The 21,067-nt window shown below is 46.3% G+C and overlaps 2 protein-coding genes across 3 annotated transcripts in view; one reads left to right on the forward strand and one right to left on the reverse strand.

The window, feature by feature from the left end:
- The window catches only part of LOC142486291 (uncharacterized), a gene marked incomplete at its 3' end in the record, with an annotated part of 39,736 nt that overhangs the window by 12,521 nt on the left and 6,148 nt on the right, over positions 1 to 21,067 (forward strand). The window contains exons 5-8 of the mRNA XM_075584917.1: positions 9,175 to 9,229; positions 9,318 to 9,379; positions 18,543 to 18,603; positions 19,536 to 20,890. Coding sequence (XP_075441032.1) covers positions 9,175 to 9,229; positions 9,318 to 9,379; positions 18,543 to 18,603; positions 19,536 to 20,890 — 1,533 coding nt within the window. The remainder of the gene's footprint in view (positions 1 to 9,174; positions 9,230 to 9,317; positions 9,380 to 18,542; positions 18,604 to 19,535; positions 20,891 to 21,067) is intronic.
- On the reverse strand, positions 1,230 to 7,870 carry LOC142486290 (uncharacterized). 2 transcript variants are annotated; one of them, XM_075584916.1, is made up of 3 exons: positions 7,173 to 7,870; positions 6,160 to 6,339; positions 1,230 to 2,995 (listed from the first exon to the last, which is right to left on the reverse strand). In XM_075584916.1, the coding sequence occupies exons 1-3, from the start codon at positions 7,414 to 7,416 to the stop codon at positions 2,859 to 2,861; spliced, it is 561 nt and encodes a 186-aa protein (XP_075441031.1). In that variant the 5' UTR covers positions 7,417 to 7,870; the 3' UTR covers positions 1,230 to 2,858. The 2 variants fall into 2 exon arrangements, with proteins under 2 accessions (XP_075441031.1, XP_075441030.1); XM_075584915.1 differs by having other exon boundaries at positions 1,230 to 6,339.

A 21,067-nucleotide genomic window follows, 5' to 3' on the forward strand; every position in this document is an offset into this window, starting at 1 on the left:
TAGCATATCACGCACAGTGAAAGCCCAAATAAATACTTATTCTAGTAGTACATTTATTATTATTATTATTATACCTATGTGGTCACACTTTTTTTTTTTACACTGCTTTACAAAGCAGATCTAGAATTTCCAACAACATGCATTGAAGTTGTGGTTCGGTCTTGGGTTTCTTTTGTCCCCCCTAGATTGGAAGCAGGAGCTGTACCGCGTTATTTTCAGCTTTGGGAATCATCTCTTGCAGATATACTTGCCTCTGACCCCCAGTGGTGGATTTTCCATTAGGCCTGTGCCTAGGCCGGCATATTTCTTTACACCCCCTCCCCCCACAATATAAAGAGGCCCCTCTCTCTTCCCCACTGGTTGCTGCAGGAGAGAATAGGGCCTCTAAAGTTCTTACCTTCTGCGTCATGCCGCGCTTCTTCTGCAGAGTCAAATGACGCAGCGACGTCCGGTACCATGGCAACGTGCTGCCGTGTCACATCGCGGTACCATGACAACATGACGTCACGTTACCATCGTAACGCGAAGCCATGGGACGTTGTAGCTTCATTTGATGCTGCAGAAGGAGGGGCGCGGCACCAGGTAAGTGACTATGGCCGGCAGTTTTTGTAAATCCACTACTGGTGACCCTCGGTACCATCCCCTGCTGGGGTAACAAAATTGCATCCTTTTGGCCCACGTGCCATGGGAGGTTTTAGATCCAGTAAGTACCAACAGCAACTACAGAAGTTAGTATCTTGGGAAGCATGGGGTCCGCAGAACCAAAACGAATGCGGTTCAGCTTCATACCGATTTACAATATGTGACCTTAGTATGGAATGCTCCTTTCAGAATTAAATATCTTAACAAATGTATAGATCCTTTTTATCTTAAGTTTGATATTTACATTATATGCATGCGTTGTCTGGTTTTCAAAACGTAAACATTTTCATTGACCAAGGAGGCGCGAGCTTCCCCCCCCCCCTCTCATAAAAACCCTCTACATAAAGACATACAAATAACAAGAGGACACATATATGGAGGTAAAAGGCCGCGGCTTATTTATTAACACAAATGGGGATAGCGTACCACCTGTCCGCGCCAGAATGCTCAGGGCTGGGCAACGCAAAGGGGGCACCCGGAAGTACGTCCCGGTGACCTGCCCAATTGCTTCAAACCCCCCGATAACCAGCCCCGAGCCACTTCTGGGGAACAAGCACCTACCCCCCCCCCCCCCCAACTGCCGCCGCGACAAAGCAATTGGTCCACTGACCCCTCCATCGTTATCTTTTCTTCCTTGTCTCGAATATATACTCTTATTTATCTGCAAAATAAAGAAATGTTAACACCCCCCCCCCCAACTGCCGCCACCAACGGGCCTGTTTAACCCCCTTAAATCAGACCCGTACCGCCATACCCCTTATGACCTCTTCCAAACCTTCCTGTAAATCATTATTAAACATATCCACACCCACATCCGACAACTGTACCCCATCTTCCCTAAACCATCCACTCAATTAAAAACTAAACTGCGGGTGACGAATGACCCCACCCCCACATTGAACCAAGAAATTCCCCACCTTCCTGTTTAACCTCTTCCTCATCTTGTTAACTCTCCCCGGGATACGCGCACCTTTCCAAACCAACCTGCATATTATCTTATTATCTCGGACCAAAATAATTGCACCTTTGGCCAAAACGCTAACATGCGCGCCAAATCTTGCTTAATCTGCTGGAATAAATCAATCGACCGCAATTTTGCCACATCATTACCCCCAACATGAATAATGATGATGTCCGGTGCCCTCCTACCCCTGGCCCTAGAAATTAGCAGCGGAAAAAGACGTCCCCACCGCATCCCTCTCATCCCCCACCACGTTACCTCCACCTGCTCCATACTCAAACCTAAATTCTTTCCATACGGGCGCGAATTCACCCTCTTCCCCGCCCAGTGTACCATTGAATCTCCCACGATCCAAATTACCACGAAATCTGAGGAGGCAAAAACATGGTGGGAAAAAAGAAAAACAACAGCAGAGTGATTACTCTATCGCAACATTCTCCCCTACCAAATCCGGCCTGATGTATGTCCGGTAACTGTCTGACTTCCAGCGCCCAATCCTCCGTATCTTTGCTACCGCGAGCCCAACGCGTGCTGCTTCCGTCGCTGCCCCAATGCGAAAAGAATGCGTTCCATACTGCCCCCTTCTAACCCTTGCTGCTTGAGACACATCCGAAAGACCCGCAAATATTGAAACCTTGACAATGCCCCCCCGTTCATGTGCACTAACAGTGGACCCCCTTGTTCTGGCCTAATGGCCAAATAATCTTCCAAAGCTTTTACTGGGCACACCACACTTCCAGGCAAACCCTTCAACAAGATCCACGCTCCCTTTCCTTTCGGATCCGTTTTAGACCTCCGTACCAGCAACCTCACCAAACCTTCTCCTAAACTTACGTCAGCCCGCTGCAAGCCACCCCCTCCTTTCTTGGATACACAAACCAATTCACCTGCTCACAGAGCTGCAAAAAATGCTATGATGAATGTGACCTTAAAAAGTACTGCCTCAAAACTGGAAGAGCATACCACGTCTGTGACCCACAACAAACCTTCCAAAATTACCGGCGTCACTGGTCTTCTGCCATCCCTGCTAGTTATCCCTTTAACCATGCCTGCTAGCACCTTCCTTACCACAAAACACATCAACCCTACCATTCAGCCTAAGGAAGAACGATATACCCGCCATCTTTCTCCCTATGGATCCACCAGCTAAACACTTGTCCCTCAAACTCATCATGTGACCCAGCAAAATGTCTACCTCCGAGATCTTTCCTCCCGCCAACCTTTCCGCCTCCCGAAATTCTCGCCAAGCAGCCACCTAAGCACCCCACGTACCCGGGGCGAGTGAAGCCTTGATTATATCAATCACACCTCCGTTACCAGATCCCACAAGACTGCTGGGCACCGTTCGCCCTGGGTCTCCGCCCCCGGTGCCAACCTCCGAAACAGCTCCATCTGCAAACGTGATAATGCATCAGCAATGTTGTTCTCCACCCCAGGAACATGCCTAGCCTTGAAACCTATATTAAGCTGTAAACACCGTAACACAAAATGCCTCAACAGAACCAACACTGGTGGGGACCGTGAACCAAAATTATTCACAGCCTCCACCACACCCAAGTTGTTGGACCAAAACGTCACCTCCCTGTTAGCAAACTTGTCCCCCCAAAGATGTACAGCCACTAGTAAAGGGAAAAGTTCAAAAAATGTCAGATTCCTGATAAGCTGAGTCCCTCGCCAATCCTCTGGCCATTCCTCCGCACACCAAGCTCCATTAAAATATACACCAAACCCTACTGACCCAGCCGCATCCGTAAATAGCTGCAGCTCATCGTTCCGCGCTGGACGCCCCCTCCACAACGTCCTTCCGTTGTAACTCTGTAAGAATTCTTGCCACACCACCAAATCCTTCCGAATATCTGTTGTGACCCGAATGAAGTGGTTGGGACACCTTACCCCCGCTGTAGCTGCTGACAAGCGCCTGGAAAACACCCTTCCCACAGGCATAATGCGAGCTGCAAGCACCAAATGGCCCATCAAAACCGGAAACTGTCTTAATGAGGCCTTCCTAAGAAGCATGAAATCCTTTATCATACTCTCCAAAACAACTAACTTCTCAGGAGGTAACCTATATTCCCTGTTCACTGAATCAATTACTATGCCCAGAAAACTGAGAGTGGTCGTGGGTGCCACTGTTTTTTCATTCGCCAAAGGAACCCCAAATTCGCGCGCCATGGCTGAAAATGAAAAAGCCACCTTGCGCACAAATCAGACCCCTGCGGACCAACGAAAAGGAAATCATCCAAATAATGTATGATCCCTGCTGCCTGCACCCTATTGCGGATCACCCACTCCAAAAATGTGCTGAATGTTTCAAAATAAAAACAAGACAATGCACAACCCATAGGTAAACAAAGGTCAACAAAATAAAGCCCTTCCAACATACAGCCCGATAAATGAAAACCATCTGGATGTACCGGCAAGAGTCTGAAAGCTGACTTAACGTCAGCCTTCGCCATCAATGCCCCCTGCCCCATCCTTCCCACCAAAGCCGCCGCTTGATCAAAAGTGGCGTAGCTTACTGAGCATAAGTCCCTATCTATCCCGTCATTAACTGACGACCCTTTCGGGTAAGACAGATGTTGAATTAACCTGAAAGCCCCCGTCTCCTTTTTTGGAACCACTCCCAACAGTGACACCCTAAGATTTTTCAGTGGCGGGGAAAGGAAAGGGCCCGCCATTCTGCCCAACTCAATCTCTTTATCAATTTTTTCTTTTGCCACATCCCCATTCAACCTGACCAACTTCAAATTCCTCTCGCCCCCCGATCCCTCCTGATACTCAAAGGGGATCCTGAATCCTTCCTTAAACCCCTCTCGTAATAAGCTAGCTGCCCGTCTATTGGGGTATTTTTCCAAAATGTGCTGAATGTTTCAAAATAAAAACAAGACAATGCACAACCCATAGGTAAACAAAGGTCAACAAAATAACGCCCTTCCAACATACAGCCCGATAAATGAAAACCATCTGGATGTACCGGCAAGAGTCTGAAAGCTGACTTAACGTCAGCCTTCGCCATCAATGCCCCCTGCCCCATCCTTCCCACCAAAGCCGCCGCTTGATCAAAAGTGGCGTAGCTTACGGAGCATAAGTCCCTATCTATCCCGTCATTAACTGACGACCCTTTCGGGTAAGACAGATGTTGAATTAACCTGAAAGCCCCCGCCTCCTTTTTCGGAACCACTCCCAACAGCGACACCCTAAGATTTTTCAGGGGCGGGGAAAGGAAAGGGCCCGCCATTCTGCCCAACTCAATCTCTTTATCAATTTTTTCTTTTGCCACATCCCCATTCAACCTGACCGACTTCAAATTCCTCTCGCCCCCCGATCCCTCCTGATACTCAAAGGGGATCCTGAATCCTTCCTTAAACCCCTCTCGTAATAAGCTAGCTGCCCGTCTATTGGGGTATTTTTCCAGCCAAGGCGCCATTGCCTCTGCTGAAACTGGCGTTCCCGCCTTCCTGAACAGCCTGCTGTCCTGCTCCCTTGAAACCCTTACTATCTTTCTTAAAGCACTTTGATTTGGGATGCTGACCCCCGCACCCAGCGCAAGTATGTTGGAATCTACATACAATTCTCAAAATTGCATCTTGACTCGTTGTAACGCCAACATACCCCCGACTGCTTCCCACCTGCACGCCCTCTCCCTGATGTGCGCACCTGAAAATGCTCCCGCCAGACCCCTTTGAGGCTATTTGACCCACGAAAGGACGACCCCCCGTGTTTCTGAAACGCTTTTCTAATCGTATCCTGATACTTAAAAAGCGCCGAGCATAAATGCGGATCCTTTTCCCCCGCAACGCCCGCCAAAATCCCAAATGCCTGCGACCAATTACTGAACTTGCGAGGAAAAAGACGCTTTTCCACATCCTCCTTTTTAGCCTCCCCCTTTTTTTTTCCGGATTTAGCTACCGCTTCATTGTAACCCGGAAGCAATGACAAAATCTCAACGTAATCACCCGCCCAAATCTTTTCCTTTACTTCCTTTGACAAATGCACGCCTAAGGAACGTGATATGGTCGTACATGAGTCCCCATAGGCCGCATCCGGCAGCCTTTTTGAACCTGCCAATGGCCTTCCGAGCCCTGTCCCCTGCCCAGCACCTGAATTCACCACCGGATGCTCACCTAACAAACTAACAACTGTCGTTAAATCAGCTCCTTGTCCCGCCACCTGCACCGGCAATGCTGTGGCCGATGCCAACGCATCTTGAATAACTTTCGGCACTGTGCTAAGGGTACAACCTGCTGTACTCTCCCCACCCAAAGACACCTGAGCCAACTCTCCACCCACTGTTCCACGGTTGCTCCCCCCATCAAGCACTGAATCTGACCCCCCCTGCCGCTCACTTGACTTGCATGCCTCCACTGCTTGCTTAGTGGATAATAACGTTGTCATCGGCAATAAAGCTAACTGAACGCCCTTAACCACCGCACTAATCATTCTTGCCTCGGCATCGCCCGCTAACCCCAACTCCAACACCTGTGGCCCAGGGGAGCTAACAATGCCCGGCAAGGTAACGCCCTTATTTCCCAAACAAGCAACTCTTTTTCGCTTACCCTTCGATGCCCCAGTCCCCGGCGGTGTTTTGAACCGCCTGTCGGGACCTGCCCCAAGACCCTTGTCCTCTAAGCCTCTGACAGCAAGCTCAACCCGAGGCCCGGACCGCTTGCGAGCCGTGGACGACGTACCAGCGCCACGAAGCGAGGTCGACCGCGTCCCGGCCGTTCCAGATTTACCTGTAAATGAGGAAGCAAATATTAAACCCCCAATTAAGCTAACCTTTATTCCTGAATAAACGCTTATTTTTTTTTTTTTTTTAAAAGGACCAATCCTTTACCTACGTTCTCTTCTAGGCTGGGACCAAACCCCCCAACCTCTATTTTTTTTTTTTTTTTTTTTTTTTTTATTACCAACTATCCTTTTCCAGCTTTCCTTTCACCAGTAACCGGCTATGGCGAGCATGTCGGCCCTCTCCCAAAATCCCCCCCTTTTTTTTTTTTTTAGGGGAGAAATGGAATACTTAGCCACCTACTGCTCGCCTCCATCCATGCTTTTTTTTTTTTTTTTTATATAAGGTTGGGACCCATGTCCCACCCCTGTTTTTCCAGGGACCCATGTCCCACCCTTGTTTTTTTTTTTTATTTATTTTTTTTTTCTCAGGGACCCATGTCCCACCCTTGTTTTTTCCAGGGACCCATGTCCCACCCTTGCTTTTTCCAGGGACCCATGTCCCACACCGGTTTTTGTGGGGACCCATGTCCAACACTTGTTTTTGTGGGGACCCATGTCCCACACCTGTTTTTGTGGAGACCCATGTCCCACCCCTGTTTTTTCCAGGGGCCCATGTCCCACACCTGTTTTTGTGGGGACCCATGTCCAACACTTGTTTTTTGTGGGGACCCATGTCGCACACCTGTTTTTGTGGAGACCCATGTCCCACCCCTGTTTTTCCAGGGACCCAATGTCCCACACCTGTTCATGTGGGAACCCATCTCCCAGGCTCCTCCCAAAAGTCACCCAGCCTTCAACCAAATAGGCTGTGATTTCCAAAAACTCCGCCATGACATACCCTTCTGCACCACCAACGCTTCCCGTGCTCCGTAACTAGGACCCCCTTCATCACTTGATGATGGCCACGCCTCAGCGCAGGTAGCATGGGAACCACCCTGTCCTCTCGCGTTTCCACGACTGCCCAAACTTCCTTGATCACTTCCAGCTTTCAGCACTAGTGCACACATCTGCTTCTGAAACCATCCTTCCTCATTGTTGTGCGCCTCCGCCAAAAGCTGCATGGTGCTGACCTGAAAGGACATCGCTACTAGCGCTGAATTTATCCAATGGCTCGTCAAACACTGGTTTAATTCCACCACCTAAATCCTGCCAGCAAACTACTCTTGAACTCTTGCCTGGCCGATCTTTCCACGAAAACCAGTTCACTTGAATAGACTTAGAACCGCTCTAAAGCTTTTTTTTTTTTTTAAGTATGGTGTCACCCACGACACGAAAAACCTTAGAATTGGCTTCCATTAACCACAACCAAGACCAACCTCAAAAGGCGTTTTTTTTTTTTTAAACCTTTTTTTTTTTTTAATATATATTTTTAATTATTTATTTAATTATTATTATTTTTTTAAATGGACAGCCCCTGTTTAAAAGAGTGGAAGAAAAAAGGGGGGGAAGGAAAAGGGCCAATATCTCCCCAAGGAGGAGGGAGGAGGGGGGGCAAAAGCCCACCATTCCAGCCAAACCACGAACAGCCCCCTCCCCCAGACGTAATAACAGCCTTGCCCCCAGCCCCCCCCCAAAAAAACCACCCCCTGATCATCGTCAGGAGGCGGAACCACATGACACTCGTGTATGCAAAGACCTCCCTTGCCATTAGCCCAACCGCACGGCTAAGCGTGGGCTGGGCGAGCCTCTCTTCCCCCCCCCAGCCACACAAGCGGCCACAATAGGAGGACAGGAACAGGGCTCGCAAACGGCGCCAAGCAAAAACCTCCTCCACGCCGATGCGCCTTCCTACACGCATCAGCCCCAGGTAGGAGTCACTCTCCTCATCCTTCTCCCTCCTCCCCCCGCCGCTGCTACCAATAAAACAGCGCGATAACGAAAGGCAGGACAAAAACCTATCCCTACTCGCAATCCCCAACCTCCCCCCGAGCACCGGCAAAACCGGCAAAAACACATGGGGGGGGGGGGGGGGCGGAGGGTCCCTCACCACGAGGAAGGAAGGGAGGTCCCACGCAGGACAAAAAACAACAGCCTTACTTGCAATTCCCCCCCCCCCCCCCCCCCGGGCACTGGCAAAACCGGCAAAAACACACGGGGGGAGGCGGAGGGTCCCTCACCACGAGGAGGGAAGGGAAAATCCCTCACCCCGGGAGGGGGGCCCAAATCAAACCAATTTTAACCTACTAAACGCAGGAGAAGAGAGGAGAGTGTGTGAAACTGTTGAACGCCAAGGAACAAGTGACAGTTGCTTGTTCCTTGGCTCTATTTAAAAACTAACCGCCCCAACTGCCTTCCCTGATCGTGCACGCGACCAACAGCCTAGCTGGGGGGGGGGGGGGGCCGCACCCCCCGGTCAATAGCTGTAGCCACCCATGCGGGCTAGGCCAGCTCTATAACGGGTAATGAGGATATTACATTTAGATTTTTTTTTTTTAATACGTGGGGTTTATTGATTGTTATTCACATGTTCCAATGATAAAGGGGGTGACCCCCTTGCCAGGTGTGATTTGCCTTTTGTGTTGGCAAAACAGAGTGTAGAGTAGATTATTGATTTTATCTATGAAGCATGTTTATACAGTAGCTGAATATAGATTCCCAGTTCACCAGCGTGGCCTCAAATTCTCTCGCCTCACAATTCCATCATTTTAACTTGAGTATGGTTTAACCAGCATTTATCAGCTGGCTGTTCATAGGAGTTATCAAAAAGTCGAACGAAGATGCAATGCTGATACCTGAAATTTGTTTTAATGGGTGACATTATTTACCAGACATCCATATTCTGTAATTATTTCACTGTTTTTAGAATAAAGGTGTGATACTTTCGTTTTACTCCTTGTCAGGTGCATGCGATTGAAGATAATATTAATGTGTGCTGTGACAGCTACGTTATCTCCGGTAAGAAGGATAAAATATTACTCTGTCCCTAAAAAAAAAAAATACTAAATGAATTGGTTTGCAAGAATATATTTTCTTTCTGTTAAAGGTGAAGATGACAGTGGAAGCCATCCAGATACTACCAGCAATTCCGAACTGAAATCTTCTAATGTAAGTACTGTCACAGGAGACCAGAACTTTTACACCGGGATCACTAGCACCAAATAGGACAAGGTTGTTGAGTAAAATGAGGTTTATTCTGGCACGCCAGCAGACAAAACAAAGATGCACAAAGCAAGATACAATACCACCTGGGGAGTAGACTAGCCTCGCTAGGTGCAGGGGCCTGCTTCAAAAAGGCTTGCCCTGTCCGCTTCTCGTCCAGGATATCAGAGTGCTGATCACACAGCAGCCCCTCTAACGTATCTCCAGCTGGTCACAGTCAAGATCCAAACTCCTTCACAGAATGTCTCCCAGATAGATTCTCTGATCAGCAGTGCCTCTTATATAGCCCTCTGTTGCTATCCTTTACATGGGACGGGTTGCTGGCCAATCAGAGCAGACCTGATTGACCACTCTTTCCCACTCGCCAAATGTCTTTAACACCTCCACGTTCCCAGCCTTTGTCACAATACACATTTCTCTGAAGGAACCTCAGCTGATTAAATCACAGAGTCCCCTCTATAGAAATGTACACATGCAAATCACATTACAAGTCTGTCATCTTAGAAATGAGCACATACAGTCACCTAATCCAATTTACACTTTACAGGGCTGACTCCCAAATCACATCACAGAACAATGTTGATTCACTAAACTGGGGGCTTGCATTTACAGGGAATAAAGTGCTTTGATTTACATACATAGTGCATTATACTTTCCCTGTTCTCCCCCAGATATTAAAGTACATTTGGCCAAAATAAGCCTTACATAGGTGGCCAAGTTACATGGATTATGGGGTAGCTAGCTGGGCTTCATCCCAGTTTTGTGATGACAGCTACCCCATCCATCACAAGTACAGGTAGTCCTCGCTGTCCAACGTTTCACATTACAATGAATGGCATATCCAATGCTTTACAATGCAACCCTATGGGCCATTTTTCTACGCCGGAATGCGTTATCCAACGCTCACCACCACTGATTAACATGGGACTCACTTTACAACGTTTTCATTATCCAACGCTACTTCCAGAACGGATTCTGTTGGATAACCAAGGACTGCCTGTTATTTATTTGCTCCTGATAATGAATGCAACACGAAGGCCTCGGTCAGGGTGGCGCTGAGCGGGCGCTCACGCTGGCCGCGATGAAACACATTGCGACAATGTGTGGCCAGTGTGAGCAAGTGCATGAGCGGCGCCTACCTGCTTGCCAAAGCAAGCAAAATTGAATTTGTTCCTCGCACATCACGTGAGCTGTTTGCCCAATGAGGGCGAACCAGCTCTGTGACGTCATGGCCGCGCCCCCAGTGTGCGCATCTAGCCAGCCACAAATCTCCCAACCGAGCAGGGAGAGTGACGTCACCGCGCATGAGCGCCCGCTCCCTGCCTGGCCTCTGCCTAAGGCTTAATAAATTGTTTGCATGAGAATGTTTTGCTTTATTGTTCAGCCATTAACTACATTATTTAGGGTGCTTTTGTGTGTACCTCTGATGGGGAGGGAGCGTCCTTCTAATCATTCAATCTGACTACATCTGTCTGTCTTCAATGACAAAAACACTCTAACATGGAGTGAAATGAGTGTGGAGGTAATTGCAGCAGTTCAATGAACCAATCCCTATTAGTATTTATATTGACAGGAAACAAAAACAAAAAGAACTTACCCTGTTACTCTTCCGTCACTATGTATTAATGTTCCTTCATAGTTTTAAATGATTCAATGACTGTCATACATTTTTTAATAAACCAACAACTAGAATTTTTCAGAGATAATTGAGTGTACAGAGATTTACAAACCCCTGCATCTCTTTTTCATGTGCAGATGAAGATGCACAACTCTCTCAGCGATTACCCGCACGATCTAGCGTGCCTAAAAGGGTTCAGTTGTTGCTGCTCCCTCATTGGATACAGTGAAATTCATTATTAACTTATTACATTGTTTTGCTGGTGACTTAATTGCCTGATCTATTTTCTTATATATACGCTCCGCGCTGAGCCCCTGCATCCTCAATGAGGATGCCTTGAGAGGGGGCTCACGCGAGCGTCCGCAGGCATGCTGAGGCGCTGGATTTTTCAGCCGACAGCCAAGCTGTTTTTCAGAGCGCTGTCGGCTGAAAACAACCAATCAGCGCGGAGCAGCGTCAATGTCACGGCGCCGTGACGTTGACATTGGTGCGTCGCGGGCGATTGGCCCAGCGACGTCACTGCCCCGCCTCCCTCAGTCTCCCCCCGCCTCCGATCGCGCCCGCTGGCTCGCCTGCATGGGCATGAAATCGCGCAGATTTCAGCAGGCGAGCCTCAGCGTCAGCGCGGTCCAGCCCTGCTTCCCCTTCTATGGACCCAGCCTTAGGCTTGGATTTGAACCAGGGATGGTGGCTATTTTGTCCGATGTGGAATGTGTTGCTTACAAAAACAGGAAGTCCATCTTCAGTTTGGAGGCAAACTGACCACCAGAATTTCCCACGTTTGCGCAATGTAACCATTTATTTAAAATTCGTTTTTGAGAGACGGGCTTTTTTTCTGTTTCAATTTTGTTGTTGCAATTAGTTAATACAAAGAAGTGAGATTTTAGCTCAGGGGACGGGTTTAAAGCTGCAGTTCAAGCAATATCCTACGTGTATGTTTGTTTTAATAAATCAGTTCTGTACAATGAGAAAATACTTGTAGCCCTTTTTTTTTTTTAACAATTTTTTAAAGACATTTTTAATGTATTATAATGTAACAAGCATTTTTGTTTCTATAGCAACCATTTACAAAGTCACACACACTTCCTCTTCTGAAACGCTCTGGCATACCCCTTTTGCCCTCTCTAGCAGTACACCAATTGTATCTAGTGGCTGCCTGGTCACATGATCTTTCCCACAGAACTTTGCATCTTGGGGAATCTTCTGCTGCCCTAATGGTGATGTAAAGAACCCCCAAAACCAAATCTTCAGCGATTAATTACAGGAGAAACAATCGATCTGCAGCTTAGCTAATCACTTGTCAGTGTGCAGATTTTATTGATGCACATATTAAATGAAAAAATAAATACATTAAAAAAAAACGGCAGCCTGAACTGCAGATTTAAGTAAATCATTCCATTTATGTGACACCCCATACTTTTTGGATCAAGTTAAAGGTCTATTTTCCCGTGGGAGGTATCCACAAAATATCACTGCACAGTATGGTCTGTCCAAAATGAAATCGGAAGGTGGGTGCTGAATCCTCCCCTTCTTCCCTTTTTTTTTAAAAATTATATAAATATGCTTCATGATCTATTCTATACTATATATAGTGATATATATATATATATATATATATATATATATATATATATATATATATATATATATATATATATATATATATATATTTTTAACAGGATCATGCTCCTTTAGTGCATTTTTCAGATCTGAAGCTTGGGAAAAAATATGTTGCAGATGTAGATATTATTGTTCACTTCAATGAAAGAGCAATTCCTAAAACATTGGCCGTAAGTATATATTTTTGAATCTTACATTTTAGAACCACTGCTCTGTACACATTGCAAGTTCTCTCCAAACAACTCTTCCACACACACATTTTCCATGATATCTCACTTTTTAGTCTCCTATTCCTCAACTTGCATCCAAAACCTCTGCCGGGTCCAAACATTTTCTACCTACCCTGGAACATCAAATTTGCCTTACCCTTCACATAAGGTGTCTGAAAAACGCCTTCCTTCGAAGAATGGTTTTCAACATCCTCCTGTTATGTTACTCTGCTTATTCCTGCCTCTACTGCAACACACATTAGCTCAGGGGTGGGCAACTCCAATCCTCATGGGCCACCAACAGGTCCGGTATTAAGGATATCCCTGCTTCAGCGCAGGTGGCAGTTTTTGACTGAGCCACCTGTGCTGACGCAGGAATATCATTAATACCAGACCTGTTGGTGGCCCTTGAGGACTGGAGTTGCCCACCCCTGTGCTAGATTCATAGTAGTCTTTACAACCACACCCATCTTTTGAAGTGAAACTTTAATGGCACCTAGTAAATTCTCATAGGACAAAATCTCCTTCACGGAGGCGAAAATGTGTAACGGAAGTGACGTAATTTGCTGGTGCTGCACCGCGCATACACAGAAGTGGTCGCCGCATGCGCAGGTGACATCAGAACCGCTTGTGCAGGAGCAGTCAGAGTGCATGCGCAGAAGCGGCAAAAGTTGCATCCACATGCGTACAAACGCCTGATGGCATTCGCGCATGTGCTGAAGAACTTTTCCATTATCGTGCATGCGCAGAAACAACTAACAGAGGCCAGCACCGCATTCGCAGAAACGACCAGAGCCGCTTGTGCATGCGTGTAAACGGCCGTCCACCCTCACGCATGCATAGAAGAGGTTTCCCATTTTCACGCATGTGCAGAAACAGCCAGAGCTGCTTGCACATGTGCTGGATGTTGGGAAACGTTGCTATGGTGTTCCCACTATTTATGGCACACCTGGCACATTTTGTGAGGTAAATTCTCGCTTCATCAAAGGTGATTCAATAGCCCTCTAAATGAGCAGAACATGAGCTTATAAAGAAGTAACAATTGATATTACACACCCATCTGTTAAATTCATTGTATGTATGAAAGAAAGTACAACTCTGTCTTGTCCTCGTCTCTTGATCTACATGCCCCGCTTTCTCTCTGCCGCCCTCGCCCTTCTAACCCTAGACCCTGGCTAAATTCCCACACGCGCATGCTGCGTTCCTCCACTCGTTCCTCTGAACGCCTCTGGAGGAAGTCTCACACTCTCGCAGACTTCCTTCACTACAAATTTATGCTATCCTGTTTCAACTCTGCCCTCTCGCAAGCTAAACAAGCCTACTTTTCTGCACTAATCAACATGCACAAGTCTAACCCACGCCGACTGTTCTCTGTCTTTGATACTCTACTCAAACCACCCTCAGCTGCCTCTCCTTCTTCCATCTCCGCTCAGGACTTTGCTGACTATTTTAAGGAAAAGGTGGAATCCATACGGCAGAACATCCCCTCTGTTCCTTCCCCCCATCCTACACCTCTTCCTAACTCTCCTCCTGCCTTCCTTGAGTCTTTTTCCACTGTCTCAGAGGAGGATGTGTCGCTGTTGATCTCCTCTTCTCCCTCTACCACTTGCCCTCTTGACCCCATTCCCTCCCATCTCCTAAAACCTCTAGCTCCTACTATAATCCCTACGCTTACACACATTTTTAACTCCTCCCTCTGCTCTGGAACCTTTCCATCCTCCTTCAAACATGCAACAGTCATACCATTACTCAAAAACAGCAAGCTTGACCCTACCTGTCTTTCTAACTATCGACCTGTCTCCCTCCTGCCTTTTGCCTCTAAACTACTTGAACGTCTTGTATTCTCTCGCTTGCTCCATTTTCTCAACACCTATTCTCTCCTAGACCCTCTACAATCTGGCTTCCGCACTGCTCACTCCACCGAAACAGCCCTCACCAAAATAACTGACGACCTCCATGCTGCCAAAGACAGAGGTCATTACACTCTGCTCATATTACTCGACCTCTCTGCAGCATTTGACACCGTGGACCACCCTCTTCTCCTCCACATTCTCCATACTCTAGGTATTCGGAACAAAGCTCTATCATGGATCTCATCCTACCTCTCCCATCGTACTTTTAGTGTCTCTTCTGCTAACACCTCCTCCTCCTCTTTTGATCTCTCTTTGGGGGTACCCCAGGGCTCTGTCCTGGGACCTCTTCTCTTTTCTCTGTACACACTCTCTATAGGTGACCTAATAACATCTTTTGGGTTTAATTATCACCTCTTTGCCGACGACACACAAATATACTTTTCAACACCTGACCTTACACCTGCTGTACAAACCAAAGTTTCTGAATGTCTCTCTGCTATATCATCCTGGATGGCCCTCCGACGCCTTAAACTCAACATGGCTAAAACAGAGCTCCTCATACTTCCTCCCAAACCTGGCCCTACTACCTCCTTCCACATTACTGTTGGAACTACAATCATTCACCCAGTAGCCCAAGCACGCTGCCTAGGGGTCACACTCGACTCCTCTCTCACATTCGCCCCTCACATTCAAAACATTTCTAAAACTTGTCGCTTTTTCCTCCGCAATATAACTAAGATACGCCCTTTCCTCTGTTGTTCGACTGCTAAAACTCTGACTCAGGCCCTCATTCTCTCCCGTCTTGATTACTGTAACCTCCTGCTGTCTGGCCTTCCTGCCTCTCACCTGTCTCCCCTACAATCTATCCTAAATGCTGCTGCCAGAATCACTCTACTCTTTCCTAGATCTGTCTCAGCATCTCCCCTCATGAAATCCCTCTCCTGGCTTCCGATCAAATCCCGCATCTCACACTCCATTCTTCTCCTCACTTTTAAAGCTTTACACTTTTCTGCTCCTCCTTACATCTCAGCCCTAATTTCTCGCTATGCACCATCCCGACTCTTGCGTTCTGCTCAAGGATGTCTACTTTCTACCCCCTTTGTATCTAAAGCCCTCTCCCGCCTTAAACCTTTTTCACTGACTGCCCCACACCTCTGGAATGCCCTTCCCCTCAGTACCCGACTTGCACCCTCTCTATCCACCTTTAAGACCCACCTTAAGACACACTTACTTAAAGAAGCATATGAATAGCACTGTGGATATTCTGAACACAGGATACATAAAGATTGGCCCCCTGCAGACGCACTTACCAGAACTCCCTCCTACTGTCTGTGTACGTTCTCCCTACCTACCAATTAGAATGCAAGCTCCTCAGGGCAGGGACTCCTCTTCCGAAATGTTACTTTTATGTCTAAAGCACTTATTCCCATGATCTGTTATTTATATTATCTGTTATTTATTTGATTACCACATGTATTACTACTGTGAAGCGCTATGTACACTAATGGCGCTATATAAATAAAGACATACAATACAATACAATACAATACAATGTATGCAACTGTCTAAATAAACAAACACTTCTGGTCTAAGGATAATTGAAAAAAAAAACTTAGTATGTGTGTTGAAAATTTATGAATGAAAAGAACCAGCAACACAAGCATGAGGATGAATAATAAATAAAATACAAATGTATCACATACTGTAACTAAGGACAACATGGGTAATCCTGAATGAAAGCAAAATATAGAAGTGAGTTTTTAAAAAAAAGTGTGTGCCGATCACGCGCGTTCGAAGTGAAACTTCTTTGTTTTGTCACTGATTTGTATTTTGATTTTTATGATTTTGATTGAATGAAAGACTTTTGAAAGTATCGGCATTTAGATACTTTAAAATCCAAATTATGTATACAGGTAAACCCCGTTATAGCGCGGTCCTCGGGGACCACCCGATCCGACCGCGCTACAAACGGGGTCGCGCTAATTAAATTAATTAATTAATTAAACAAATTTAAAAATGGCCGCCGCGCCCGGGGTTCCGTGTCTACAGAGGGGGGAGAGCTGGGATCGCATCATCGCACTGTGCTGCACTGTGCTACTCCTCCCTCCTCCCCAGCAGTCAGAGAGCTGCAGGCAGTGCTTGGAGAGTGCGAGGCTCAGGGCTGCAGCCTTCTCTCCATGGCAATTTTACTCACATGTCCACTGATCACCCGCACAGCAGCTTCTCCTGCTCTCACTCGCAAACTTTTCAGGGACGCCAGGGGAGCCTGCCCTGTCTAGAAAGAGAGCTGTGTGTCTGTGTGTCTGTGTTCCTGATAGCTTCTCCTGCTCTACACCACAGACATTCTATCCTGTGTGTGGGGGGGGGGGGAGAGGGAGAGAGTGTGTGTGTCCTGTGAGTGTGTGTGCTGTGCAGTGTCCTGTGAGTGTGTGTACTGTGCAGTGTCCTGTCAGTGTGTGTGCTGTGCAGTGTCCTGTGAGTGTGTGTGCTGTGCAGTGTCCTGTGAGTGTGTGTGCAGTGTCCTGTGAATGTGTGTGCAGTGTGCAGTATCCTGTGAGTGTGTGCAGTGTCCTGTGAGTGTGTGCAGTGTCCTGTGAGTGTGTGCAGTGTCCTGTGAGTGTGTGCAGTGTGCAGTGTCCTGTGAGTGTGTGCAGTGTCCTGTGAGTGTGTGCAGTGTGTGTGCAGTGTGCAGTCAGTGTGTGCAGTGTCCTGTGAGTATGTAGTGTCCTGTGAGTGTGTGCAGTGGTGCAGTGAGAGTGTGTGTGCAGTGAGTGTGTGTGTGCAGTGAGAGTGTGTGTGTGTGCAGTGAGAGTGTGTGTGCAGTGTGTGCAGTGTGAAGCGTGCAGTGTGCAAAAAAACATGTAAAAAAAAATTTTGATTTATATATTTATTTATTTTTAAATGGGAGCCACGTGAAAACCGCGTTATAACGGGTCGCGCTATAACGGGGTTTACCTGTATATCTTACTTTAGTTATCATAAGTCAATTGTATCATCTTTTCCAACTGGTATTATGGAAATTTCTGCAGGAAAAAAAATTATACTCAAGTCTTTAATTCAATCAAAATCATAACAATCAAAATACAATGTCAGTGACAAAACACAAAGAAGTTTCACTTAGAACGCGCATGCTCGGCACACACCCTTCCTTTTTTCTTCCCCACTGTAACTTGCACGCCCTCACGTTTTGGACTGTATCCTTTGAGCAAGGCCCTCCTTGCTTATTGTCTGTTAATGTCATTTTATTGTTATGGTCTTTCACAGCCCGTTGTACTGCGCTGCTAAATATTATCTCTTTATAAATAAATGACTTTTTACTAAGTAAATTCTATGATCTGTAGCCAATTGGCTTTTCTGCCATTTGATAGGAAATTGGCAAGTAAAATGTAGAGTATGACTTGTAGATGTCACTGCTAATTACACCTTTAGGCCTCGTCCATGGTAAGCACTTGCTTGCTGAAGCATGCTGACGCGCGCTCCCGTTCAGCACTGAGCCCCTACAGTCGCAATTAGAGCGGCTTCAGTAGGGGCTCGCTTACGCTTCCGCAAGCGCGCGGAACCGTAGGTCTTACCCAATTTTAAAAATCCAAAAAAATCAAGCGCTTGCCGGTCACGTGAGCGGTTCGCCCAATGAGGGCGGACCAGCTCCGTGACGGAACTGGCCCGCCCCCTGACGGAGCGCAGGGCAAGCAACCGCAAGGCCAGGGAAAGACAACGCTTTCCCTGCGCCTCAGCACGCAAGCGAAGAGCCTGGACGAGGCCTTAGTTAGGACGTGATCTATTATCTTTTTCTTTTCTTTTTTTTGTAGGTTGAACGCACAGGAGAAAAATATTTTTCTGTAAAAGTTTCGCCAATGAAAAATAAACACGGTAATAAAAAATGCCCCCCTCCCCCGCCATTCTCTGCCTTTGTATTGGATACAGATGTAGCCAGTATTACTATCGCCAGAGCTGTGTGAAGAAAAGCAAAACGCTGCGGCTCGGGGAACGAACCGTAAAAACCATGGCTGCTTTCAGTGGGTTTATTCTACCTGATACGACCAAGGCTGCATCTGTATAGTAATGTTTGGTAGATTGCTCAAGGACCTTGTAGACAAAATTGGTTGATTTGGAAACCATTCACTGAAAAATCTGATATCTGTCTTGTCCAGTTGGTTGTTTAGGAACTGCGGTCTCTTTTATGGTGAGAAGCAATGTGCTGTACTGTACAATCAATGGTGCATTAACTTTCATTTATGTGAATGGAAGTGACGTCACTGTTATAATGGTGCATTACTTCACTTCACAGAGGGTGTGTCATTGCAGATGGAAAGCTTGTGTGATCTGAGTTAGCATTATGTCAATGTTTTGTCACATTGTTACATCATGACAGAATATATTCACTAGCCCCTATTCTACAGCATACGTAACAGAACATTGTACATCTATCAAAGATCTCGCGGCAAACCCGGCTGGTTTTTATTAGTTTTGGGGAGTTCCCCGGAGCTGAATCTTACTATATGCTGGTGCAAATTACTGGTATAAAGCCTCCAGGGAAATTAAATGTCCGTTCAAATCGCAGGCCAATAGGAAGCTGGAATCATGGCCATTTAAATCTCCTGCTTCCACAGCGGTAACTTCACCGAAGGTATGTCTGGAACTAGGAGGTCACAGAGCTGAAAATAATGCAGGTCATGGGACTTGTCCAATCCAGTTACAAAAACAACTGCAGAATAAATACACAGTGTTAAAGCTGAACAATTATTGACTTTTTTTAGATCTTTAAAATGTAATTGATAACGTTATAAATTTTCATTTTCCAGGTAACAGAGAAGATATTTCTCTTGGATATCTTGAACATAAAAGTACCAATGCTTCCCGTTCTTTTGCTTCTCCTCTAAAAGTCTCCATTGCCACACAACTGAAAAGATTTATTGGTAGACACAATAGACAGTTGGCGTCGGATAGTACAGCAGGAGCATGTAAGCAGACACTTTGTTTTACGGAAGGGGAGGACAGTGAAACAGATAAGCCAGAATCTGTGGACTGTAACGACTCTAATTTCTCTGAATTCGGGGATGTCACTCTTGCTGACTTTTATCCGAATATGATACAATTTTTCAGCAGACTGATGGAAATCCAAAGCAAAAAATGGGCAGCCGTTAATGTACTTCAATACTACAGACGCAATGTTTGGTACGCTAACAAGCACAAGACAGATCTTACCAGAGTAAAAAGAGAGATTCCCACATCCAGGCTTTCAAAGTCGCTGCTGGGCCCAATTTCTAAGAAAGAGAAAGCGTGTTGCACTGTTAATTATGAGGCAAATTCCCACATGCCTTGGAGACCTGAAGATACAAGCGATTTGAACAATTCCGGTATTGCTGAACGTGGGCAGAGGAGCTTGTGCTCCAGAGATCCTTACACAGAACAAAGTCTTCAAGTTGCAAAGCCGAATCTACTGCAAGCTTCTTTTTTGTCACATACCCTTCCCACAGACCAGACTTTTACTAACGAAATCTGTAATGAGAGCGGCATCGCATCAAGGCCAGAATGTTTGCGTAAAAGTGACGCATGGTTTACCAGATGTGTACTTCCATGTTCTTCATTATTGGGTCCAAGAGAAAGCTATCAAGTTGGTGAATCGCCATCAAAACTGTTGTCTGCGGCGTTGCTGAATCAAAGGAAGCTGGAGAATTGTGAGATAAAGTCACCAGCACAGACTTCTAACCATGTAGGGCTGATTATGTGGCCCAAAGAGATTCAAGGCACCATAAGAAGAAGGCATTCTTTTTCCACATTTCCTATAGTGAAAAGTCCTGCTAAAACCAGTTCAGAACTTAAAACCGTGTACAGGAAACTAGTTTTAGGGGATCCACATCCGATGTTTTTGCCCAGGCGAAGAATCCTAAACGCAATTAGCCAAGAAACGCAAGTATCAGAAACTGTAAATGCTCTGATCAATTCACCAGTGTCAAGCAGACGTAAAAGGGCAGCAAGTGATGATCTGTCTTTTTCAAAGCTTAAAAGGCACAGAAGTATACCAGAAAGCCATATGTCGGGTGCATTGCAGCCACAATCTTATTATATAGCAAACCGGTGTCCCCAGTGGGAAAGGACTGGCATGACTGAGAGTGTTTTCGAAGCCTCGTACAATGGCAACTCTAGTCATTATCCAGTAAGTCAATCTGCCTTTTTGGTCTTGCAAATGTATTTTACTGTTATGGTTCTAGAACAGAGTGCATACTGACTAAGCCAAAGTCTGTTTTCTAATCTTCCTCCTGGATATAGTGCAGTGTATGGGTTCTCTCCCTCCCCACCCACCTTATTGAATCAAATCAAAACTGTAACTCTG

Source organism: Ascaphus truei, unplaced genomic scaffold (genome assembly GCF_040206685.1).
Source record: "Ascaphus truei isolate aAscTru1 unplaced genomic scaffold, aAscTru1.hap1 HAP1_SCAFFOLD_806, whole genome shotgun sequence".
In the NCBI taxonomy this organism is placed as follows: Eukaryota; Metazoa; Chordata; class Amphibia; order Anura; family Ascaphidae; genus Ascaphus; species Ascaphus truei.

Excerpts from the sequence above, each read along its gene's own strand:
- LOC142486290 (XM_075584915.1), bottom strand. The coding sequence starts at position 7,416 with ATGTCCTTTCAGGTCAGCACCATGCAGCTTTTGGCGGAGGCGCACAAC. Across the intron at positions 6,340-7,172 it reads AGCGTTGGTGGTGCAGAAGG|GTAAATCTGGAACGGCCGGG; the intron begins GTATGTCATGGC and ends CCTCATTTACAG.